This window comes from Podarcis muralis, chromosome 1 (assembly GCF_964188315.1).
Source record: "Podarcis muralis chromosome 1, rPodMur119.hap1.1, whole genome shotgun sequence".
Classification (NCBI taxonomy): domain Eukaryota; kingdom Metazoa; phylum Chordata; class Lepidosauria; order Squamata; family Lacertidae; genus Podarcis; species Podarcis muralis.
Window position 1 is genome coordinate 80,956,661 of NC_135655.1, and position 26,078 is coordinate 80,982,738.

At 45.7% G+C, this 26,078-nt stretch overlaps 3 protein-coding genes across 4 annotated transcripts; all 3 read right to left on the reverse strand.

The window, feature by feature from the left end:
- Positions 1-940: 940 nt before the first annotated feature.
- On the reverse strand, positions 941-6,880 carry NUDT8 (nudix hydrolase 8). Of its 2 annotated transcripts, none has more exons than XM_028737776.2 (5): positions 6,706-6,880; positions 3,466-3,728; positions 3,134-3,266; positions 2,727-2,804; positions 941-1,434 (listed from the first exon to the last, which is right to left on the reverse strand). In XM_028737776.2, exons 2-5 carry the CDS (start codon positions 3,720-3,722, stop codon positions 1,213-1,215), a joined length of 690 nt encoding a protein of 229 aa, XP_028593609.2. In that variant the 5' UTR covers positions 3,723-3,728; positions 6,706-6,880; the 3' UTR covers positions 941-1,212. The 2 variants fall into 2 exon arrangements, with proteins under 2 accessions (XP_028593609.2, XP_028593628.2); XM_028737795.2 differs by lacking the exon at positions 6,706-6,880 and adding an exon at positions 5,377-6,580.
- A 1,673-nt stretch (positions 6,881-8,553) lies between these two features.
- NDUFV1 (NADH:ubiquinone oxidoreductase core subunit V1) lies at positions 8,554-13,542 on the reverse strand. Its single transcript, XM_028737753.2, has 10 exons — positions 13,376-13,542; positions 12,998-13,080; positions 12,444-12,614; positions 11,308-11,491; positions 10,920-11,109; positions 10,023-10,235; positions 9,708-9,874; positions 9,552-9,633; positions 9,062-9,207; positions 8,554-8,897 (listed from the first exon to the last, which is right to left on the reverse strand). The coding sequence occupies exons 1-10, from the start codon at positions 13,454-13,456 to the stop codon at positions 8,814-8,816; spliced, it is 1,401 nt and encodes a 466-aa protein (XP_028593586.2). The 5' UTR covers positions 13,457-13,542; the 3' UTR covers positions 8,554-8,813.
- A 3,853-nt stretch (positions 13,543-17,395) lies between these two features.
- On the reverse strand, positions 17,396-25,230 carry GSTP1 (glutathione S-transferase pi 1). Its single transcript, XM_028737836.2, has 7 exons — positions 25,072-25,230; positions 24,855-24,893; positions 24,275-24,381; positions 23,609-23,696; positions 22,871-22,974; positions 19,939-20,046; positions 17,396-18,599 (listed from the first exon to the last, which is right to left on the reverse strand). Coding segments are annotated over exons 1-7 (636 nt in total). The 5' UTR covers positions 25,073-25,230; the 3' UTR covers positions 17,396-18,410.
- Between the last annotated feature and the right edge of the window lie 848 nt (positions 25,231-26,078).

Here is a 26,078-nt window from a genome sequence, read left to right on the forward strand (position 1 = left end):
CCCATGCCTTGAAGACCCAGGAGCTCAGTGAATCACACAGCCTGTGACCCAGACAAAATTCAGATTTAACCCAGTACAAAATGGAACAGGTGTTTAAATATTCCTCTGTATGTTAAAGATAAAGGTACCCCTGCCCGTACAGGCCAGTCTTGACAGACTCTGGGGTTGTGCGCCCATCTCACTCAAGAGGCCGGGGGCCAGCGCTGTCCGCAGACACTTCCGGGTCACGTGGCCAGCGTGACAAAGCTGCATCTGGCGAGCCAGCGCAGCACACAGAACGCCGTTTACCTTCCCGCTGGTAAGCGGTCCCTATTTATCTACTTGCACCCGGGGGTGCTTTCGAACTGCTAGGTTGGCAGGCGCTGGGACCGAGCAGCGGGAGCACACCCCGCCGTGGGGATTCAAACCGCCGACCTTTCGATCGGCAAGCCCCAGGCGCTGAGGCTTTTACCCACAGCGCCACTCGCGTCCCATCCTGTGTATGTTAGCGAGTCACAAAACAGTTTGATTCTGAAGTACACATAGTTCAAGAAATTCTTGTTCAATCTACATGGACGACCTAAACTCAACTTCCACGTTAAATGGACATGGCTGAAAGGGTACGGAGATTGTGTGCTTGAATATCAAACAAATTCTCATATGCATGTGGTGGGGAAAACATGTTGTGAAGGCAAGTACTAGAAAAAAGCGGAAAAAATGTAAGAGGGCATCCTTCAGCCAAGCATCCTGGGTCCCATAAACAACAAGATAGGGATCAACATTTGTTCACAGTTCTGAGCCATTACATGGACACCTAAGATCCTTGGCAAATCCTTGTTTAACTTGACCTGTCAACAAAGTGCTACTGAATGGAGCTGGGCTACTGTCCAGTACCAACATCTCTTTTGACTGCCTACTGCTGTGTTCTGTCTTCAACACATTCACAAATACCTGCACCGAGTTCCCAGTGTGTCTGTTTATTCAAGGTCTATTCATAAATAAGTCTGGCAGCAGCTGTTAGCAGAAGTGGCTAGGCAATTCGTTCCCCGACCACTAACGATGAAATGCAATTGCACCAGGAGCAGGAGAACAAGCCAATTTCTGTGTGCCGAACAAGAGTGGACAGACTTGCGTTTTGAAAATACTCCAGTGACTTAGGAAAGGGATTAGCACCACCTGCATCCAAGTCCCTTGGCAAACATAGAAAAGGGGAGCAGAGTTTGGTAGCCAAGGTCAGCGTCTGCCCACCACATGAGTCCGCCTGCGGTATGCCCCTGGCACCAGCAATTCCAGAGTTAATTCGGTGAAGATGGCTGTGAGACCCCATACACGGTGAGGACCGTGCAGGAAGACAGGAAGTGTGTGGCTGTAGGTACCCTTGTGGCAGAAGTTAGTGTAGCCCTGGTTCTCTTCTTGCAGCAAGTGGCGAAAAGACAGTGTGAAAATGGCCTCAACCTGCAAATCAGAGGGAAAATAGGTGAGGAGGGGCAGCACAGATCTCCCAGATTAGCTACAGAGCCAATGGTTCCTTTTCCAACTCCCAGCTGCCCAGGAAATCACCACAATCCACTCCGTCATTCCCAGCAAGCCTTCCATCCAGACACTTTGGGCCTAGCAAGACGTGACAGCAGGGGCAGCTAACAGGCCATATGCAGCCTGTTTTCTGTGTCCCTCAAAGCTGCCCCCCTCTTAAAATTGCAGCTCCTTTTTTCTAATTTATTATTTTTGTAATTATTATTTTTGTAATATTGCCAATGTATTATTTTTATGAGGTTTACCCACACCTGTTGTCCAGCTATCCTGTTACCAGTTTCACATTATCCAGTGTTGTTTCTAGGAAGAAGTCCCCACAAATCAGCTTGCTTTACAAGTAAAATGGCTATGCTAATAAAAAATGCTGTGTGTTTATTTCTGGATTCACTACTCTGCTGCTTCAGGAGCGGTCAGGTTTCCCTGCTACTGCCACTACCACATGCTACTGTTATGCTTCGGTTGATGAGAAAAGCTATGATCTTTCACGGTTTCTTTCAGGAGCAGCCAAAGGCATTGAAACTGTTGGAGCAGCAGAGGAGCGAGTCGGGAAATGATGGTGGCTGTGGGAACAGCAGCTTTCATGGCTGAGAGCAAGTGGTAGTAAGGAGAGGGAATTAACAAGAAATAACATACCTGTGAGCATCCCAAGCTGTTTAAATTGCTGCAACTTGGATAGTAAAGTACCAGAGGGACTCATGAGTAGAGGGAGAAAGTGGGGTGGTAGTTGATATGAGAAAGAAATGGAAGAATAGATAGACAGACAGACATATATATATGCAGTGTGTATGTGTGTGTGTGTAATTTAAACGAGGACAGGGATGAAAGGCACTTATCCGCCAAAGGCAATGGAATTAATTTTGGGGGAAAGAGGGTGAAATTTTATTACAAGATCATAAATTAGTTATTAACCATGGAAGACAATGGAAGTAATGCGGGGTAGATGTGAGTGTGGGTTTTTACTGTTTCTTAATGAATTAGGGGGGAAATGAAGTCGCAGATTCTTAATTACAGGGTAAGGATTCTGGGATTTTGTCAACGCCCATTTTCCTGCTTACGTCACACCCACTTTGCTTTGTGGCCCCTGAGGACATTTTCAACCCCTAAAAGGGCGAGCCGCCCCTTCTGCGCTTTCCCCAAGCATCTCCCTGGCAACACAGCCAATAAAAAGAACATGCCAGGAGGTGTCCTTGTGCTGCTTTGGCTCTTTCATTCACCTCTTGGGGATTAGGCTTCAGAGTCAGGCGCTCCAGAGGACCCAAGTTGGCTAGCACAGGCATAACCATCATTTTTGTCTGAAAGGAAACCAGAGTTTAAAACCAATGAATTCCAGGCATCCCCGGTTGCTTTTTTGCTGCAAGGCATGCTCCAAAGTGATAAATACTCATGCAAGCCAGATGCCTTCCCTTGCCAAACACCTTTCTGCCCCTCAGGTGAACATCCTGGCCCACAGCAATACTCAAGAAAGTCCTTCATCTAACACATCACTCCATGATCATCGCTTCTCCAGGTAACACGCCCGCCCCCCCAATTCTGAATATTAGTCCCAGCGCTCCTTAACAAAAAAACCTTCCAGTGTAAGTTTATCCTTGGAGATTCTAGAACCCCCAAATAGAGACATTACCTTATCAGGTATAGGCATCATGATTCCCCAGACGCAGTCCTCCTCTACCCGCAGGCCCAACTCTTCCTGAGTCTCCCTGAGTGCTGTGGCAATGGGATCCCGGTCACAGCTGTCGCGCTTACCACCTGGGAAACTGCAAGAGCAAAACAGAATCCTTTTATAAAGGGAAATTCAGGACCAGAACCAAGGTTGTGCCAGCAGCCTTGAGGGGAAATAGCTACGCTGTGGCAACTGCCAGGACCTCAGGAGGGTTCTGAGGGCCAGGAAAGAGCAAACGAAAAGGATGATGGGAATTTTACTTTAAAAAGAGAGAGTATGGGGCTACCAAATACCTGACAGATCCTTTGTGCACACCAGTCAAGGTGCTGGACCTCAGCGTGTACAGGATGGCTGGGTCCCCAGCCACAGAGCACAGGGACACCAAAACAGCTGCTGGTGCAGCTTCTTGTCTGTATCGGTTGGTAGACGCCTCAAGCTGCCCTCGGCAACGCTGCTCGTTTTCCCAGGATAAGTATCTACGAACTGGGCCCATGCTGGCTATGGGCGCAGGAGGCCTGCCGTGGCAGAAGTGGCGAAGTGTTGGAAGCATAATGCCCTGCAGGGAGGAAAGAGGAAGGAGCTGACTTGGGAACAAGCAGCCGGCACTGAAGAAGGAAGGGGACCGTCCTGCCTCAATCCTGAACTTCACAGCGCCCAGGGAGGTTGGTTATTTTATATTCACATGGGTCCTCCCACACCATCAACTCGCCCCATACTCCTTTGTCCAGTAATGATTTTACTGTTAGGCTGTGATCCACAAGGGTCTGCTAAAGTACAAGGGGAAAGGGCAGGGGGGTGGAGAGAAATTGGTAAAATGTATTACTCAGAAAACAAGCACTGTCCTTAGAAGTGGAAGCCATGTGTCTTCTTGTCAAATCTGTGCCAAGGCCAACTGCAATCATTTCAAAATCCAAGGTTACAAAACAATAACAAAAAACCACAATCTCTCCCACTTCAGCACAGATTTTTAATAGGTTTTTCAAGCAGCTACCCACAAATATAAGTAATACCGCAGCACCACCCTGGACGGCCACATATATTCACCTAACGATTAGGCCAGCCTTGCCTTAGGCAGTATTGACTGTGCCCAAAGTCATTCAGATCTAGCAAAAATGGTTACTGCAGATGATCTGTTATGACAAAAGATCTGTAGTCAAGGAGTCAAGAACAGGACAGAAATTTCTCTGAAGTGGAATGTCTCTGAATGAGGGATTCAATAGGGATCATTCTTGCAAAAAATGAAATGAAAATATATTTCCTGTGGTAGAACTAGATATTAGCACTGAATCTTTTTCACTCTGGAAAAAAAGCCTCTCCCATGTGCTAGAATTGAAACCAAGTGGCATATTCATGAGGTTTGCCTAGGTCTCCTATACTTTTAACAAGTGCATGGCATGCAGAAATTTAGCAGGGTAAACTGCAGCTTTCAATAAGTCCTTCTCATCGTGTCCAGGACAAGGTGGCAACTATGCCAAGCTGCTGTTTGAAATACTTTAGCACCAGGCACTCTTTCTTTTTAGAAACTCCTGATCCACTTGGAATTTGAAGACAACCCTGAAATGTCAGCTGGGTGCAGGACAGGAAACAGAAGTCAGCACAACTGGGCAGCTGTCAAGGCTCAGCATACACCAGGACAGCCTTTGCCAACCTTGTGCCCTTAGAATATTGTTGGACTACAACTCCCATCAGCCTCAGCCAGCACATTTTTGGATCACAAGCCTCATAGTGGGAACTGTAGTCCAACATTTGGAGGGCATCAGAATGGCCAAGGCTGACTCTGGAGGTCCTACTAATGCTAACCAGCTGTTGCTCAGGTTTAGCACACTCCGCATGTTGCACAGAAACATCTCCTCCTACCCAGGTGCTGCTCACTTGCCTGTGAATGTGGAAAGGTGAGTGGCAGCTGAAAGGAACAGTCACCGCTGTTTCCCATTAGTCACCTGGCTTCTCCCTCTGGGAAGTATGGCGATATGGAATGGGTCTGCAGTGCTGCATGGGCAAACAAAATGAGGAGGCTCCTTTCTCTACCCTGTCACCTTTGCTATCTAGGTGGCCCCACTGGGGCTTGCCAACACTGCCATGCAAGGGGGTGAAAGGCAAGAGCTCGTACTCTCCCTCTCTCCCCAAGAGGCAATATGGGCAAGACTGGGCACTACAGCACAGCCTAGAGAAGCGCGGACATCTCTCTCTGCCAACTCACTCACCCTCTTTCTCAGGCAATGCAGCAGGACCCCACAGCATATGGTAGGAGCAACACCCAGCAAGCAAGTAGAAGTGGGCAGGGCAGCTGCAGGCAACTCATCCTCTGTGTTAAGCAAGCAGGTAGGGCCTCCCAGAGGGAAACACAAATACAGTAGGTGGTGACAGCAGCCTTGCACTGGAGGGGGGCAATTGTATGGAAGCAGCCTTACTAAGTGAGAGTGGCCTCCAGCTGCTGATCTGAGGTGTCAAATGGCAGCAAGATAGTAGTTACTTGATTTAGTATTGCATTTTTACTGCAAGGGCAGGAGGTACTTGTGAGATTTTCTGCCTCAGGTGCCAACTTGACTTGCCTGGCTTTAGGCGGAGTGGGAGGTGTTGTCGCGCAATCTTTTAGGCAGCAAAATGTCTTGGGAGATCCCCTTGGAAGGTGCTTTTTGCCTGCTTGTGACATCTCTCTGGGTGTCGCAGCAGGAAGGATTGGGGTCACTGGGCCCAATCCCCAGGGCCATACTGCCTAGATGAGGACCCTCACCAAAGGCATGCTGCCAACACCAACATCCCCCCTCCCCACCGCTCCTCTGAAGGCAAAGCCTATGGGGGAAGAGAGATGAAGAATCCCATTACTGTACTGCAGAGTCGGAAGGGACCCCAAGGGTCACGTAGTCCAATGAAGGAATCCCAACTACATCATACATGACCCATGGCCACCCAAGCTCCGCTTAAAAATACAGGCTGAGCACTTCTGCGATGCATTTACAGTGGTACCTCGGGTTAAGTACGTAATTCGTTCTGGAGGTTTGTTCTTAACCTGAAACTGTTCTTAACCTGAAGCACCACTTTAGGTAATGGGGCTTCCCGCTGCTGCCGCAGCACGATTTCTGTTCTCATCCTGAAGCAAAGTTCTTAACTCGAGGTACTATTTCTGGCTTAGCGGAGTCTGTAACCTGAAGCGTATGTAACCTGAAGCGTATATAACCTGAGGTACCACTGTATTTTGGAAATACTAAAACCGCAGGGACATGCACTGGGAGAGGCGCGTTGCAGCAGGTCGGGGTTTGTTCGCGCCTCGTCCGAGAGGAAAAGGTCGGCTTTGAAGCCCTCGGCGGACCGCCTGCTTTGCTCTCAGCAGGGCGAAGGCTCTCAGCCCCGCTTCTCCCCCTGCCCCCAAACGACCCCGCGCCTGGAAGAGCCCCGTGGCAGCGCTCGGGGAGGAATTTCCCGCCGCTCCCCATCTGCCCGTCCCCTCAACCAACATGGCGGCTCTCAGAAACGCTCCTCTCCGCGAAGGAGGAAGGGGGCGCACTTCCGCCAGGCAACAACATGGAGGTCACCTTTCCCCGCGCCGACGAGCGTTCTTCGGTGAAAAGACGCGCTTCTTCCCTGCCGAAAATTCCGGCCGACGAGGGTGGACGGAGGCGCCCGCATCAGCCAATGGAAGCGGAGGGCCGCGGAAGCCACGCCCACGGCTGAGAGGCCGGCGGCCGCGACGACTCCCCGCCCACACTCGTCCTCGGGAGGGAGGGAGGCGGGGGAAGCGCGGTCTTATATAACAGCGGATAAAAGGAATTATTACATGGGCGGCGGCACGCACGCCTCGCCTAGCCTCTCTGCCTTCGTTTTTCGGTCCGGAGCAAGAAACAACCGTTGCCTCCGAAGGATTCCCGAGCCTCTTCCTTAAGCGATTTAGGATGCAAGCCCGAAAACTTGGCAAAAATCCAGACTTGGAACATTAGTTTGTGCTTGGAGACTTGTGAGGTCCGGACGGCTGACAAACACAGCCTGGCCAGACCTCTCATCCTTGGTTCTGCTCCCATTTTCAGTGAAGCATAAATTTATTTATTGAATTTATCTCTCATGCTTCCTCCTGTAGGAGAGGAAAGCACCAAATCTTTATAAGATTGTATCAAGATCAAAACTTTTTTGTTTTCTGTTTTACTATACTTGAAAATATGTCTATATCCTTAAAAGCAGAATTATGATAAAAATGTGAAGATCAATGAACTGTTGAGCACAGATTGATTTATTACATTGTAACTCACAATAGATTCCATTCTTACCTTTTCAATTTTTTTGCTGTTAAAAATGAAAACTGAGAGCATCCCACACATTAAAAACTTTGAAACCTGCTTAATTTGAGCAGCTGAAACTACAGCCAGCGCAGTGGAGTGAATCATGCTAGGTGAGCCAGGGAGAAATGGATCTAAATTCCCATTTTGCAATAAGATTACCTGGGGAAAATTGGACAACTCTGCCTCCAACCTACCTTACATGGCTGCTGTAAGGATGAGAAAAGGATGGCCACACACACTGCTACACACACTTTGGCACTTTGTGTTAGGCCATACTGAAAATTGCAAGCAGTGCCACCCCAAGGATTATATTTACACATTTTCTTTGCATAGCCCGTGTTTTCTCATCTCAGGATTGTGGGTCCTGGCTTTTTGCTGCTACCCCCCTTCTTCTACGGAAATGAAACCAAATGAAGTCACCTATACTCTTCCCACTTCAATAGCTCAATGGAATATCTGCATGGAGCAACAGGTGACCTGATCAAAAGCTAAGGCATACATAACAACTGAGAATATATGTTGTTTGAGTACACAGCCCTGGTTCTTCCTTATTAGTCCAACATACTGGATAACTGGAGTTTTATTTCAGGAACATGCAGCTCTTAAGTGCTGCTGTCTAGAAATACAGCAGAATGAGGTATGGAGATGAGAGGTAAAACTTTTGAATTTTCCCTTCTATTTTTTTTTAAGCCCTCTTACATCAAGGAGTGAGCTTGGCTGGAACATTTCTCACTGATGTGCTCAATTTCTACTTGTAGCAAACACTCTCAGGGCCATGGGTTTGAGCCCCACATTGGGTGAAAGATTCCTACATTGCAGGGCATTGGACTAGATGACCCTTATGGTCCCTTCCAATGGTGCAATTCAAAAATAGCACCCCACCTCTACAATCTGAGTTGTGCAATCCACTTTATGATCTCAGGATTCCACCACCTCTTTCTACTGCTTGATGCAAAGAGGAATTTAAGATGGTGTGGATGTGTTCAGCAGGAAGATGTGTGCACATAAATCCAAGTGCCTTGATTAAAGGATGCTTTTTTGACAAAGAAATACAGAAGCTCCCCCCTTTTTAACCCTTGAACAACTTTAAGAAATATAAAACAATTCAAAAAACATGCAACTATCCACTTTATTTTCCCTATGCTTGAAAAGTACCCAACAGACAAGAAGTAAGTCACAACCATTTAATAGATAATGTGTGTTTTAAGAAAGCAAAGCAGAACAGTAACTGAAGTAGGTTGTCACCCATCTGACACAAATCAAGGAAGCACACTGCTCTCAATGCCCAAGCCAAAGCAGAGCTTGGCCTGTCTTCACATGAATGTTTTTTATACAGTCAAATGTATAAAGGGGTGACTTCAGTTAGGTGTTTACCCAGATGCCTGCTGCGCCTTAGATTCACTGTACTGTCTCATCCGTTCCTCCAGCTCTGGACGGAAGTGACGAATCAATCCCTGCAAGAAGGAACTAGGAATTAGCAGAACACACACCTCTAGATATACATACATCCCTTTGCCAATTACACATCCAGATTCTAGCATATACTGTCTCAAGCAAAACCACAAGATTCTTCAGCACATTCTTCACAAGCTAAAGAGAAGAAGGTTGAGAGAATTACCTGTACAGGCCAAGCAGCCCCATCTCCCAGGGCACAGATTGTATGTCCCTCAATTTGCTTGCTAATCTCCCAAAGCGCATCAATCTCTGCCACTTGTGCATTGCCTTTCACAAAACGCCACATCACCTTGTTCATCCAGTCAACACCTGCACAGAAGGAATCAGTTTCAAAAGAATCAGAGGCAACTCCAATGTTTATGAAAATATAGGTAGTCACAGAGAGGAGAAACAGACCATACACCAAGTCACAGCACAATGCTGGACCAAAAAAAACAGAGTAAATGAAGTTTGCATACTGAGCTACAGGCCTGTTGTCAGTATCCTAGGAAAGTTGTTTTGCTCTCCAGAGATCTTTAAGCATCAGTTTTCCTCCCCACTCTTTAATCAGGGCAAGAGGTCTGGATTTATAGATTAAATCCGTTCCTTGCCCTCCGTCCCAAATTCCTGTTCTGGGGAAGAACTCCAGAGTGACCTTCTGCTTCAACACTCACCTTCTCGGCATGGTGTGCACTGCCCACAGCTCTCATGTTTGTAGAATTCAATGAGTCGGGCGATGGCTCGAACTATATCTGTCTAAGGTAAGAGAGGAAGGTGAAGACTCATGAAGCAGGATTACAGAGCAGTAGGGGCCAAGGGACTAGCCTTACCGATTTGTCCATGACAATGACAGCTGCTGTCCCAAGCCCAGTCTGTGCCTGCACCAACCCATCAAAGTCCATCGGCACCGTCTCACACACTGACTTGGGGATGAGGGGGGTGGATGACCCTCCAGGAATTACAGCAAGCAGGTTATCCCAGCCACCTCTAACACCACCTGGTTAGAAGGCAAGAAACAATGAGGTGTGGCTCCATGGATGCCCACCTCAGCAACAGGGGACACAAGGCTTCCCCAATAATACAAGTTATTTGAAAGAAGCTGATAGCTTCTTCCTTATGGCAAGTTAAGAACCGTTGGTTCTCACCTGCGTGTCGTTCAATCAGATCACGTAGAGGTATTGACATCTCCTCTTCTACAGTACAGGGTGTGTTGACATGGCCTGAGATATTGAAGAGTTTGGTTCCAGAGTTGCGCTCACGTCCAAAGCCAGCAAACCAGGTACCTCCTCGACGGCAGATGGTGGGTGCCACAGCGACAGTTTCCACATTTGCCACTGTAGTAGGGCAACCAAACACTCCTAAAAACAGAATGGGGGAAACGGACTTTAAAAAAATCTTTTCAAACTAGCTACTGGGGAGAGAAAATGGGGAAGGAAAGTGATTGGTACTAGAGATTCAGATGAAAAGCCAGGTGGCAGGGGTGGCATTCATAAAATGTGGTGGGGGGGATTATTATTTTGTTGTTTTTATTTTAACTATTTTTGTGCTTTTACCCTGTATTTTTATCTTGTGAACCGCCCTGAGATCTTGTGATGAAGGGTGGTAGATAAATCTAATATATAAATAATGATACTTAAAGCTGGGGGGGGGGGGATCCAGTAAGATAAAGGTAACTTAGTTATTTCAGCTGGAGCAGGTGTTCTTAACATGGGGTCCAAAGACCTCAAGGGGGTTTCATAAACCAGGCACATAAGAACCACCCCCACTGCAATAAAATTAAATTTATGTTCATGTTGGAGGGGGGCATAGCTTTCATCAGATTCTCAAAAGAGCCTGTAAGCCAGAGAGGGTTAATAACCACTGAGCTAAAGCACATAGTTTATGTCACACTTAGAAATGTTATGTGCAAAGGAGAGACACAGCAAAGGCCCCCAAAGGAGCTGGGGTGGCAGATATATGTTGACAGAGATAAGAATCTGACAGCAAGGTTGGGCACCAAATCTACACCATCCACCACAGAAGGAGCATTTAAGTTGTCATACCCACGTCAGCTGGGAAGGGAGGCTTGAGGCGTGGCTTGCCCTGCTTGCCCTCAATGGATTCGATAAGTGCTGTCTCTTCGCCACAGATGTAGGCACCTGCTCCTCTTACCACAAAGACATCGAAGTCATAGCCAGAGCCACAAGCATCCTTGCCCACCAATCCGGCTTCATAGGCCTCCCTGATTGCCACCTAATGAGACAGCAAGAGTAAGCTAAGACCCACCCCTAAAAAGTTCCCGCCTTGGTTTTCAACACAAAAAATACAAGCAGGCACACAAGATGCTAAAGGCTCAGGGGGAAATCAACTCGTTCACTTCTCATAGCAGTTCTCGCAAGGGAAAACAAGAACCCTGCTCACAACTGCACAGTGGTAAGAGTAGCAGCTCACCTGCAAGTTTGAGGCCTCGTTATAGAATTCTCCGCGAATATAAATGTAGGCAGCTCGGGCTCCCATAGCTCTCCCTGCAACTAGGCAGCCCTCCACCAGTTTATGGGGGTCATGACGCATGATCTCTCTGTCCTTACAGGTTCCTGGCTCCCCCTCATCTGCATTCACCACCAAGTACTTGGGTCTGAAACACAGGGAGAATTTGCCTGTCGGCAAAAATTAAGAATCCCAGGAAAACACATTCATCAGGAAGTATCTTTTCTATTGCAATCCATACACCAGCCAATGGTTGATATTCAACTAAGTCTTACTCAGAAGCAGGCCGATTGAAAGTCATGAACATGACTTGAGTTTAGGTCCATTAATTTCAATGAGTATACTCTGCGTAAGCCTTTGGTCAAGACTAAAAAATCTCTTTTGCTTCAAACAAAATACTACACAGACAGATAATTAATCAGACAAACTCTATATCCAGTTCCCAGTACTGACACAGACAGCGGGCATAAGTTTAAGGTCTTAACCTCAAGTAATTCACCTTAGGAAAACAGGGGATATTCAGATGCACTGAATATATTTTATTTATTGTGACATTTGTACCCTGCCCATCTGTCAGAAACCAAGAAAAATGTTTTAGCCTCACAACCACCCAGTGAGGAAGGTTAAGAAGGCAAATAGTCACTTTCTGAACAGGACCAGCTAGTGAAGTGATGCTTAAAGCTGAAATTCCTATGTCCGTGTGCAGAATTCCACCCAGTGTGCTAAACTGGCTCTGTACAAAATACAGTAGCTGTTCTTTAGTGGTCAAGAATTGGAAGTCCAGAATTGATCTTTGGCATCTACTGCTTTGCAGAGCCAGGCTCTCTAGATAAAGTAACTTTTGAAATCAAAGGCTCAAATGACTCTAAAGTGGGCATTCCCAGCAACTAAGACATGCTATTTGGAAGGTGTGAGACAGAACTGGAAGCTAGGAGTCCCAAGTTCTGATTCCCAACACCAGCATGGATAATAACCCTTGAAAGCACAAAGCTGTTTTTGAGATAACCGTGGAAACAATTGCCACTGTTCCAGAGCAAGTTCCTCCATCAGCAGAAATGCATGGTACTGAGTACGAAATCAGCCTTTAGTTTGTAACACACCTGCCATCTGGGGGTTTATTCATGAAGCTCCACTTAAGACCAGTGGGGAAACCAGCCCCCCCACGGCCTCTCAGACCTGAAGTCTTTATCTCATTCAAGATCCAATCAACACCCTTCAGCAGGATTTCCTTGGTTTTATACCAGTCACCTCGGCTCAAAGCCCCTTTCAACCTAGAAACAACAAAAGCACTGGGTAACAACAGCTATCCAAAATAATTCCATTTTGCATACACATTAACATCGGAGGACTATATCATCTGCCTTGACCCTGTATACATAAGTAGAGAAACCTGGAATTATAATATTAATTTGTACAGTACTTCAGCAAAGCATATCCTCTATAGGCAGCTCTGTGGCAGCTCTGTTGGAAAATCCTTTTGGCATCCAATCAAAAGTTAATTTACCAGTTAAAAGCAACAACAACCTGCAAACTTTCCAACTTAATCACCACCCCTTTGTGTTGGCTTTCCTCCGCTATGTTAAAAACTGACAGCCCCACCTTAATCCTCTTTCATCATTATGCAACACACACCACCCAATTTCTCAATTCTCACCTCCACTCATGGCGCCCATAAAGATTCGTGAAGATGCGATCCTCATCCTTGAGGGGCCCAAACTGTGTTTTTTTGGGAGGTGCCTGTGCAAGAAAGAGAGAAATGACCGAATCCTGATAAATTTACCATCTCGGAGCCCATACTAGACCTTAGGGGGGGGGGGATGGGGTGGAGAGGAGAGACTAGCAGAAAAAAAGGAGAAACCGAAGCCCCGCTCCGAATCGAGGCACGGCAACTCTCAGCCCTTACAGCGAACAAGAAGCGGCCGCTGACCTGTCAAGACCTGTTCTTCACGGCTCCTCCCCGCCCCTTCACCTGCAGTGTCTGCGCTTCTCTTTCTCCCCCGCAGCCCGTCGGGGGGAAGGGGAAAGAACTCACCGACTCCGGAGCTGCAGCGGCGGAAAGGAGACGCGCCTGAGCGCAGGCTCCGCGGAGCACCAGAGGCCGAGCCGCCAACATAGCGCCGACGGGAAGCCGGGGTCCCCCACTTAGCGACACTAGCCGACCCCGTCACCTTCGTCTGTTTTGCGCGGAGATTCTACGTCACGGCCTCGGGCGGCGCGTGTTGACGTCAGCCGCCCCGAGACGAGGGAGAGCGAAGAACTAGGTCTCGGCCCACGTCAGAGCGCAGGGGATGATGGGAGTGGTAGTTCATCAGCGCCCCGCGCCTCGATTATAGGAACTTCTCAGTGACAGCCAAGAGACCCGATACCATGGAGGTTGCATAAAATAAAATAAAAAGATCCAGGCCGCGTTCAAGGTGCGACGGGCGCCGAATAAGCGACAACAGGGGCGCTCGAGAAGATGCTGTTTCCTTTGGCGTCGTTCGAGGCGACTCAGTCAACCTTTTTAGCAGAAATGTGAAACTAAAAAAAATGCTTCAAAAATAAATGAGTAAAGGTATACAAAGATTCTGCCATAAGGAAAATTGCCAGCACTACATTCCTTTCTAAATTTAGTTCTGGTTTAGTATTATATCGCACTTCCTGCATCTTTTGAAAAAGCCTGTTTACTAAGAAAAGTAGAATCACGATTTACAATGTTACAGCGGTTTTATTAAACTTGTTAGCAATCCTGTAGCATCCAGTACTAAACGAGGAACGTCTCTAACCACTGGCTGCTATGTCCCCTCTGTGGAAGTCGCGCATTGGCCTCCAGAGTCACTTGCAGACTCACTGTTAAGACCGCGTTCATGGAAGACAATCTTCTAAGGTGCTACTGGACAAAAAAAAATTATTTACTCGGCTACGGTGATTGCAGAAGAAGCAGCAGCTACTTCTCTCATCTTTCTAGTGACGAATTCTGCCTCTCCAAGAGTTCCCCATAGTGTAATTTCTGGAATTTCAGGGATAGACTGAATATCTCTCTCTTCATTCCATCTGTGAAAGGTGCTTTACACATTACATTTTAAAACATATTGGTTAAATGTTTTCAGCACAGTGGTAAAAATAAATTTCTAAACATGACAAGCACAGGTATGGTTTCTAGGGAGCTGGGATTGGACACACTTAGTTGATACGTGGAAGAAAACCACACGATGTGTATGAAGCAGCTCTGGCTATGAGCAACCACCGTTGCTATGCATGTAAGCAACCATGGGGGAGCACATTGTCTTGTAAGGTGGCCTAGAAAACTCTTGAATAAATAAATAAAACCAGACACCTCAAGAAGATTCACAAGCAACTGCACGCTAGAAGGTAAAAAAAACTACAGAAAGACTGCAGATGATTTTCAGATTATTTAGAATGATTTTCATATATAGTGATGGAAGAGCATGGCTATTGCCTTCAACATATTCAAGTCTATGGAGCAGTATTCTGGAGTGAACATCTTTTGGCAACTCTTTGCCTTTACATAATCAATGTTGTTCCAGGGAAGGGGGAAGAGACTGCATTGGGGATATTATTTTCTGTATGTTTCCTTTCTTTTTCTTTTTGTACTTTTCCATGTTTTTTTGAAAATCAATATATATATATTGAAAATCTATCTATCTATCTATCATCTATCTATCTATCTATCTATCTATCATCTATCTATATCTATCTATCTATCTATCTATCATAAAATAAAATAAAAGGGGGGAGAAGGAAGTTCACAAGCAGGACACAAAAAGAGATAGGTAAATGAATAAATATAGCCATCTCTTGATTTTTGCCATCAGTATCTGGTAATCAAAGGGGGACACCCTTTAAAACCTATGATAATAGCCTCCTCAACAAATTTAGTCTGCAATTTTTTTAGGCATCAAAACTCACTAGAGCAATAAATCTGTTAAGAGCACTTTATATATCATTTGAAGAAGTATTTGCACATGTATTCCCAACACAAATTTCATTGGATATCCCCAAGTTCATGTTCTGAGTGTTACAAATTTTTTTTCTCAGTACTGTTCATAGTTTTGTATATTTATTTATTTCATAAAATGTATACACCAGTTGATTGTAAAAATAAAACCTCAAAGTGATTTACAAAGAGAAAAAATAGTAAAATTACTGGTAAAACAGTTAAAAACAACTACTTGAAACGTTCAAAAAAATTGAAATCAGCAATAAACTAAAAACACACTAACATTCTACATATCTGTGTGAATTTGTTATATTCCCTCTCCCATCTCTAAGTTAGAAACTTTATAAAAAATCCTTCCAGTAGCACCTCAGAGACAAACTAAGTTTGTTATTGGTATGAGCTTTTGTGTGCATGCACACTTCTTCAGATACTTTAGAAACTTTAGATTTTTTCCTCCATGGGAAAAATGTTCTACCAGCATCATTTTATTCACTCTTTTCTGTATCTTCTCATTCTTCAGTAATTTCTACTCTCTTTTTTAAAAAAATAATCAGTAATTTCTACTCTCAAAGGATGCACACAGAGCATGATTGCATGTACCAAATTTGGGGTACAACAAGCCAGTAACACAGTACAGCAAGAAGCTTCTCCTTAGTGACAAGGGAATATCACAGAGCAACCTGGTTGCCTCCAGATGTTTTGAGACTACAGCACGCTGGCTGGGGCTGATAGGACACCAAATGGACAAAGGCTAACAGGGAGAGAAGGGCTCCCAAGCCTTCTATTTCCTTCTATTCCCAAATGTCCTGGCTTTTGCCAGTTTACCTCATTTTCAAACAGCTGTTGCAGTTGTGCTGCCAGGAGGAGGATTACGGAGCTGATCTCTCTGATCCGGTTGATTCTTGGTCTGAGAAGAATGATCTCATTACACTGGAATGGGCTGCAGGGGGTCCTCTTGGTTAGCACAGCAGCAGGGAAAAGCTGCAAGATGCATTCCCAGCACTCATTTTAAAAAAGCAATGTAGACGTGCTCAATTAGGCAGTGTAAAGTGGTCGTCTCAAGCAGCAGTTGTTAGGGGGAGACAACTGCAGCCCCCCCAGTTGATTCTCCAGAGTCCCCAGCCACTCTCACCCTCTTTAGTCTCATCCTCCCCCCAGCCGTAACATTTGTTTATTACTGGGCAGGTGGTCTGCCTGTCTTATCTGCTTGCCCTCTTATGTTTTAGACATGCTGTTGGCAAAGGCACCTTACCAAGACTACAGGCAGAGGGAGGCAGTTCACAACACCCTCCAGCAGACACTACATGTGCCCCTGCACTGCTCTGCTCACACAAGACACCGGTGCTACAGTTGCTGCACTGCAGTTATTCACTTGAGGATACAGTGGGCACAGCAGATGCCAGGCAGCCCTGCAAGAAAACAGTGAACAAGGGGGTTGGAGGACTGAGCTGTGTGTATCATGGGGCCTGTCTTCACAAGTCAGCCTGTGGACTTCAGGTGGATAAAGTTGTCCCAATGCCAGTAACGAATTGAGATTCAACTGCCAAGTTCTATATGTGGAAGGGTGGGGGGAGGGGACACCATCTTGCCTTTCACCTCCAGCAGCAAAATGCATCGGGAAGAACAAGAGCATGTGACTCTGGCTGACAGACATCACAGCAGCCTCTATGCAGCTTCAGAAGTTGAAAGGGAACTTTTCTGAGTTACAAATCTCTGCCTGGATGTCTCCATAGAAGGTTGAGAAACACACACAGCCATTGGGTGGATAACCATTTCAGAAGATTGGGAGAAAGCCTTCATGAGAGCAATCATGACCCTGTGACTGTAATCCTGTACCTAACTCAACCTCTATCATTCCTGGAAAGAGAAAGTATTCCATGCTCCAGAGATAAGAGTAGAAGAGCACCCTGAGCATTGGCAGACCTCTGGATCAAAGCAACCATCTTAACCCTCAATAAGTTAATGAGCTCACTTATCTTGCTTCAAGCCTCCTGGCTCAGTTTAGAGCAAATGACAGCCTAGATGAGAAGATTACCCTAAGCACCCACCCCCTCCCTAAGCACAAGCCAGGGGGAAGTTTCCAGCAAAAGAGCACCATTTTGTATAACAGAATCTAATTTAATGCCATTTGATTTATTCTTAAACTTCAGTGTACAAAATCATTACAATTCTCATTATAACTTATGCCATAGGCTAGGAAAGTGATGTGCTTAAGGCACTCCAGGGAGCTTCGTAATGGAACAAGGATTTGAATCACATTGGCCCAATGGGATCTTCCACCTGCTGTTTCCCCAATATGATTCAGAGAACATCTAACCTGGTTGAGCAGTGAGCCATTTTACCAACTTGTTGTCACAAAACGCAGCGCAGGCTAAAATCTCTCAGCCACAGGCATGGCAATATATGCACACACCTGCAACTGAGGATCACATCCTATGCATCTGTTGAAGTGAGATCCAGTTCACTAAAGCTTATGAGCCACTAAACTTTTTGCTGTAGAAGACTATTATGGCTACCTGTTTGGAAATTACCAAGATCAAAAGGTGGGAAGTGGAGAGCTAGTGTGCATCGAAATGAGGTGGCAAATAATATATTATTATAACTTTTAAAGGGGTGAACAGAGCTATGGGACGCTGATTCTGATCGGGGGAAAGCATGGGGGGGGGGAATAAGCACACACAGCCTCCTTGATCTAAAAGCAGGAGCTCTTGCATTTACTTCTTTTTAAAGTGGGAGATTTGATCATAAATCTCCCGCCACCTTGTGTATGTTCACCCTTAGTTGTCCTGTGCTGCACTTCTGAAGCCACAAAAGCTTCAAATCCTAGCTTATGATTTCACTATATATGCTACCCTGGGTTCGTTTGGGAGGGGAAATGGGATATAAATTTAACAAATAACAATAGTAACTACAACAATTATAATAAGCCACTTGGCTCTAGCCAATTAATCACATCTCCTCTTGATTGCAGTAGGCTTCTGCTGAATTTAGTTACCATACTTTCCCTACCAAGCAAAGATGTGCAGAACTCTTTATTGAAACTCGCTTCATTAACATTAGTGTATACAAAACTACAAAGCACCCAGAGGTCACCAGAAAAGCTGCAACTTGGTGAAAGGAATCCATTTCATTGCTTGCCGTTCCCATTGATGGGGCGCTGCTTGTGGGCATCAGACTCCAAGAAAGCTTTGAGGAGCGGTCGGGCGTTGAGCCGCTGCGCATAGCTAGCCAGCAAGGGGAAGGAAGCCAGGCAGTCAGGGGCCAGGACCAAATGCACATTTAATAGATCAAGCAGATTGTAGTCAGCAAAGGAGATCTGGAGGAAGAAAACAAAAGAGGCAGGTGTCAGTGGGTGAGAGAGAAAGGGCCAGTCAAGTATAAAACACCATCATTCCTCAATACATTAGATGTAGCTTAAGCAGGGGGAAGTTCACATGGTGTGGGTGTGTCACAGCATACTATAGTAAAACACACCAGAGCATGCATGTACACTGAATACAAGACAAGCCACTGCAGGGATAATCTCTACCACATTTTTGGCTGCACACCTCCTAAAGCAGAGGCAGGATTTTTTGTATGCAATAATTCTGTGGAATTGCAGGAAAGCACAGAAGTCAGAATTGGGTACAGAATCTCAGTTTTCTTTTAAACTGTTTTTAAAAGCAGTTCTGTCAAGTTTTGAACAGTGCGAATAGAGGTCCCAAACAACTGTTTTCACTCCTATAATTTTGAAAATGTCCCATTTTTAATAAAAACATGAAAGCGCTTTTTTAAAAAAGCAAATGTTCTAGTTCTTACGGCTATGGTGAGAGGCTTGGAAGCATACAGGCAACAAATAGCAAAATCTCAGTAGCCTGAGTGGTTATATAAGGTTATGGCAACTAGGGACGTGGTTTCAGTGGCCTGAATTGATTTTTGCCCCTCCCTTGACACAACATGGATAATTTACATAGATCCTGGAATACATCATTTATTGGTCACAGAATGTAGATTTCTGGGAAGAATCAGCATCAGCCCCTGGCACCTTTGGGCAACTGCTGGGACCACTGCAGAATATTGTTTTTCTCTGACCTGGCAAGAAAGCCCACTGGTTGAGGAGGTGGCCTAGTAGGGGACACTTTACCCAGGGCTCTGGCAACCTGGAGCCAGGTCTGCTGCTGAGTGACAAGACTTAATTTACAGCGGGGGGCGGGGCGGCGTGAACTAGCCCATCCTTCACATGCCACATTGGACAGGTTGGGCAGGCTGGCCCATCTGTCAATTGCCTGATGTCACCTGAGTGCACTCAAAATGTGCTCCCAATTCTTCCTTTGCACCCTTAGTTTTGATTTTTAAAAAATATATACCATGGACTAGGAACAGCTCTGGATGGAGGATTGAAAACAAAGTACAAGCATAGGGATCCTTATCAGGATCATCCTCCTGGCCAAATTGGCCATCTTGTCACTCACCTGTCATCACAATGATATCAGGTGCAATATGCTTTGAAGACCCAAAGACAGCACTACAAAGCACCTTGCAATGTGCTAGTAAAACGAAGCCTCCTGCCCCTTCTTTCAGCAGGGGTTTCCATGAAAAATCTTTCCTGAGATGTGAAACACCCTATTGGACAAGACCAACCCACAACTGGATCTCCAGCAGGCAGATTGCCTTACCTGTTTGCCTACAATGAAGGTCTTCCCACCATCATTCTGAGCCAGAAGGTTCTCAAAAGGACGCAGCTCTCCCGGCAAGGCCTTAATATAGTCCGCTTTGCCCGCCTCCTGTCAAGGTACAATAATCAGATAGAGAAAAGCCTCGTTGCTTCTTCCATTCTGCTAGAAGAGAGCTCCGAGCCTGGGTGACATGACTCATTGCAGTGGAAGCAAGGAACCTGCATTTTCTTGGCTCCCAGCAGTGCTCTTTCCTTACAGCAGGAGTGGGGAATCTGTGGTCCTCCAGGGGTGTTTGACTCCAACTCCCCTCTGTCTCAGCTAGCACAGCCAATGATCAAGATGATGGGAGTTGAAACCCAACAACATGCATAGGGCTATGGGTTCCCCATCCTCCTCTTACAGAAAGCACATACAGCCATGCCCTCAGGCAAACCAGACTCTACTCTCTCCCAACTTGTCCCTTTTATCCAGGATCATTTGCAACTTGGGAGTGATCACCTGAACTACACACATTTGGATTATAGGCTTGAACGTTGGGGCTGCAAGCATCTAGGCCAAGGTGGGGAACCCCAGAAGTTGTCTGACTCCAATTCCCATCACCTAAACTGTTATGGCCAAAGGTCAGGGATTACAGGAGTTCTAGTCCAACAGGTTTTCCTCCCCTGATCAAGGACGTTCCATCAATAAAACCCACATGTTTTAAGACATCTCTCCAAAAAAGATTTCCAAAAATGAAATTTTGAGGGAAAAAATAAAAGGAATTAAGTTAGGAGAAAAAACATATAAGGTAAGAGCATATGCGGATGATCTTATAATAATAACTGAAAACCCCAAAGAGAGTATCCCCACAGCAATAAAAATAATAAATGAATTTGGTAAACAAGCGGGATTTAGATTAAATTACAAAAAAACTAATTTGTTAGTTAAGAACATGAGCCTAGAAGAGAAGGAAGATCTACAAGAAAGCACGGGTCTAGAGATTAAGAACAACGTAAAATACCGTATTTTTCGCCCCATAGGACACACTTTTTCCCCTCCAAAAATGAAGGGGAAATGTGTGTGCGTCCTATGGGGCAAATGCAGGCTTTCGCTGAAGCCTGGAGAGCGAGAGGCATCGGTGCGCACCGACCCCTCTCGCTCTCCAGGCTTCAGGAAGCTATCCGCAAGCCTTGCAAGCCCAGCGGGAGTTCCCGCGGGCTCACAAGGCTTGCGGGCAGCAGCATGCAGCCCGAAGCACAGGGAGCCCTCCGGAGGGCTCCCCGTGCTTCGGGCGCGTGTCCGCAAGCCTTGCGCGCCCAGCGGGAGGTCCCGCCAGGCGCGCGAGGCTTGGGGTGGCAGCCTGCCGCCCGAAGCACGGGGAGCCCTCCGGAGGGCGCCCTGTGTTTCGGGCAGCTGTGCGCAAGGCTTGGGGCAGCAGCCACGGCTGGGGGGGGGGGATAATATTTTTTTATTCATTCCCCCCCCCCAAAAAAAAACCACGAGGTGCGTCCTATGGGCCGGTGCGCCCTATAGGACGAAAAATACGGTACTTAGGAGTTTGGTTATCTGCTAAATGCATAGACTTGTATCAAGAAAACTATATAAAAACATGGAATGAAATTAAGAAAAGCTTGGAAATCTGGAGCATACTCCACCTCTCCCTTTGAGGTAGGATATCGGCAGTTAAGATGAAAATTATTTTCTTATTTCAAACCATTCCCATTTTAGGAGGTATGAACTGTTTTCAAAACTGGAGAAGGGACATCACAAGGTTTATATGGAATGGTAAAAGGCCAAGAATAAAACACCTTATTCTTATTGACCAGAGGGAGAGAGGGGAGTTGCTCTACCTGATTTTGAACTCTATCACGCTGTGCCTGGGCTGTCATGGATTAGAGAGTGGATCATACTTAAAGATATGGATCTGTTAGATTTAGAAGGCTTTGACAACAGGTTTGGTTGGCATGCATATTTGGTTTATGAGAAAGTTAAGGTACACAAGGGGTTTTTAAACCATATAATTAGGAAATCACTTTATAAAATCTGGGATAAATATAAGGGAATATTGGAACCTAAAATCCCCTGGTGGAGCTCCCCGATAGAGGCCACAGCAGTAAAAAGGAAAAATGCAAAAGGTGATTGGGCAATGTATAGAATGCTACTAGAGGAAAACAACAATAAACTAAATTTGAAACAAATTGATGAAATTAGAAGGTATGTGACGGATTGGCTACAATATTTTCAAATAAATGAGAGGTAGAACATTGATAGACAAGCTGAATTTGAAAAAGAAACATCAAGATTAGAAAAAATAATAATAGTAGAAGCCAAAAATAAGCATATATCCAAAATGTATAATCTTCTACTTGAGTGGGAGGATAAAGAAGAAGAAGTCAAAAGTTCAATGGTATGTTGGGCCTAAGACCTTGGCCATAATATCTACATGAAGTTATTTGACGCAAAAAGTAAATCAAGAATGGATTATATTCAAGGAGTATCTGAAAAATTACTGTGACAGCAAAAACCTCCTGGCAGATCTTGAATGAGTCTTGTAATGTATAGATAATATATGTAAATTTAATGTTTCTATTTAATTTCTCTTTTTTCTTTTTCCAAAGACTTAAGAAAATAATATAATAATATGATAATGTGTAAAATATAACAAGTGTAATTTAGTGTTTTTGAGAACAATCGGAAGTCTATTTTAGGTCTTTTAAAAATTTCTTGTATTTTTAATTTTTTTGCTGTATGGGATGGGATACAACTTGTAATATAGTATATTGTTGTATAATTTTGTGAAATATATTTAATAAAGATTAGGGTTTTTTTTAAAAAAAGACATCTCTCCATCAGCCTACCTAGTTGACAGATATTTCAAGAGTCTATTAAGGGAACAGAGCTCTCAATTTCTGTGTATGGAAGTAAACTCAAGCCCTCCTACACCCAAGCTCACATAGTTTTGATAGATGAGGCGGCCATATTTAATACGCAGGTCCTCCACTCCATCATTCACCATGTCCAGCAGCGTCGCTTCACGGGCATCTTGACCATAGAGTCCTGAGCAGCAAAGAAAAAGGGTCGTGAGGGAATGTTCAAATTACTATCCAGACTCTCTCACAGGATAGTTGCACAGAGAGCAAGAGCTCTCGTCTATCTGCTGCTTTCTTGAGGGGGGATATTTTAAAAAACAAAACTTAATAACTACCAATTGTGCCCCATTCCCCCCCCCCCCAATGCTGCCTTCTAGTAGTGTAGGATCTGGGCCCAAATGCAATTTTGATTTCCTGTTTTATATATTACCCATTGTGGATTGTCACTTAATATAGTTTTATGTTTTTGATTCTTGTTTCTTCCCTATTACGTTACGCTTTTATTTGTGTCAGGACTTATGGCTAGTATTTATTTACTCAGAAAAATACTTGTATCATTCAAGTATTAAAGTGGTGTACAATTAATATACATCTAAATAAACACCCAAATCACAGGTGAACACAAATCAGTGCTATCTTGTGTTACCACCACTATCGCCATCTATTTACCTGCTGACCCACCCAAGAGGCAAATTTACAGACACGCATCTCCTCCATATGCATGCAGCTCTCCCTTGGAAAGGCAACCAGCACAGATTTGCCATAAACCCAGGTCCACACACTCCACTTCTACTTGCACCCCTGCCTATCACCAACCGCACCATGATTCCTTGCTAAGTGGCGCAGGATCGCGTTGGACTGGTACAGCAGAAAGTCTCCATCCTGAAATCTAGGCAGCTGGCCAAAGACCTGGTGAGGAAGGGGAGGAAAGGCAGAAAAGTTAGTGACTGGACATCCTATACAGTGGTACCTCGCAAGACGAATGCCTCGCAAGACAAAAAACTCGCAAGACGAAAGGGTTTTTTGAGCTGCTTCGCAAGACAATTTTCCCTATGGGCTTGCTTCGCAAGACGGAAACGTCTTGCAAGTTTGTTTCCTTTTTCTTAACACCGTTAATACAGTTGTGACTTGACTTCGAGGAGCAACTCATAGAACGCGGTGTGGTAGCCTTTTTTGAGGTTTTTAAAGACTTTGGTGATTTTTGAAGCTTTTCCAAAACTTTCCCGACACCGTGCTTCGCAAGACGAAAAAAATCGCAAGACGACAAAACTCGCGGAACGAATTAATTTCGTCTTGCGAGGCACCACTGTACCTATTTCTCAGTGAGAGAGGGGCCCAGTTGGCTTGTAGCTTCCAGTGTGTAGACAGAGGAGCAAAGGAACAGTGTGAAGGGCCTAGGAAAACCCATTTCTCACAAGACCAGTACTCACTGCCCACCCCTCAAAAAACCCCAAATCCTAACTCCAGAGTTTACTACTTATACTCACACAAGATTTCTTGAGGTCACCCTTGGACCAAATCTCCATGGTTACCACATCCTCTTTCCACTCCTGCCCCTGATCAGCCAGCAACATCCTCATGGCCTCGCAGCGCCCTAGGAGAGGCAGAAACCCAAATCATCAAGTGTGATCACACAGCACACTGGTTCCTTAATTCTCACAAGGTGCCTGAGGTCTGCCCGCTGTGCTTTAAGAAGCACCCGCCATCTTCTCTCTCATCCTGTCCACTTCCAGAAAACCATTCCAAAGCGAAAAACCATGAGCTCCGCCACTGATGATTTCCTCGGGTCTGCAATCTTTCTCACCCCCTCTCAATCTAACAGAGAAAGCCCTCGCCTGCAAAACGCTTCTCTCCTTTCATTCCTGTACAGTAAACCTCACGGAGGTCAAACAGGGCTGCTTTCAAACAATCAAGAATAGGCGAAGATCCGGCTGTAGTGTAAATGCATTATTCTGAGGTTGCCGCAACACTTTCTCTACTCAAGAGGGGTCCAAACCCATCATGATCGTGGGGTGGGGGTGGGGCATGAATTCATCCAAGACTTTAGCTACGTGATTTTGCACTCACCGCGTACAGGGAAATAGGTGATCGTATATTTTCCAGGCACTAGAAAAAAAGATGAAGAAAAGACAAAGCAGATCAGTTGGACTGTCACGCCCCCTTCCTTCTCTTCCCTTCGCCACCCACGCGAAACACGGCATTTTTATTTATTTTTTGCATGCTGGGGAGGGGGCTAACCGCGCGAACCTAACCACTGAAGCCCCACTGAAATCACTGGACTTACTCTCGGGTAAGTGGGAAGTAGGATCACGAAGCCTTAGCAGGTGTCGCCTTCTCGTGTCCCCAGCAGAAGCCCAGTGGAGGAGGAGGAGGATCCCGTCCCGCGTTGCACTCACTGCCGGAAATTTCCGTGAGCCAAAGAAAGCAGCTCAGCCTCCTCGGAAGAATGCTGAGTCATGCCGTAGCAGCAGCCCTTTCTTAAAGGGGCAGGAGCCACCCAGATCCTGCACGGAAAGAGCGCCTCCGACGTGGCTAAGTCATCAAGCCAAGGCGGATCAAAACTTAGCCCCAGGGAATAAAGATTCTGGTGGTTTCAGTGCTACCAGGACTTCACCTGCCAAGTTAAAAAAACAAAACAGACTGCTTCTGTACATCTGCGGATGCTGAGCTCCATTGTCCTTATTGATGCTGGACCACAACCAGCTCTTATCAGGAGGATTAGGAAACAGGGTTTGGGGGGAGGGGGGATATGTGTGAGGGGTGAATTGCATTGCCCTGAATTCTTTGAATCTGCTTTGAATGCATGGCAGGGGGTTGGACTTGATAAACCTCAGTGTGCCTTCCAAGTCTACAATTCTCTGATTCTATATGCTTTCAGGGTATACTGTACACTGTCTAACTGAAAAAGCTGCAACCAGTTTGCTAGGACGCAGCAAACAATTTTGCTAGGATCCAGCTGTGCCTTGGGAGCAGAGCTTTGCCATGAAGGGAAGAGCCCAGCTGAGAGTTCTTGTGCAGAGAAGGAGGCAAAAGTTGCGGTTGAGAGCAAAGCCACTGAACCCCGAACACTCCTCTGCCAATCTGCAGAAGCCCTGCCCTGCATATACAGATGTCCTTTCCCTAGTCTACTGTCCTCATCTCTGGACTCAGACAATTAGTGGGGACCCAGTTTTGCATCCCTCATCCCACTAGGACCCTCCACAGGGTCTGACCACCCCCTGCATGACATCTCTATGGGGTTCATGACATCAGGATCAATGCAGATTGTGGCTAGCTGTGTGAATGTGGCTG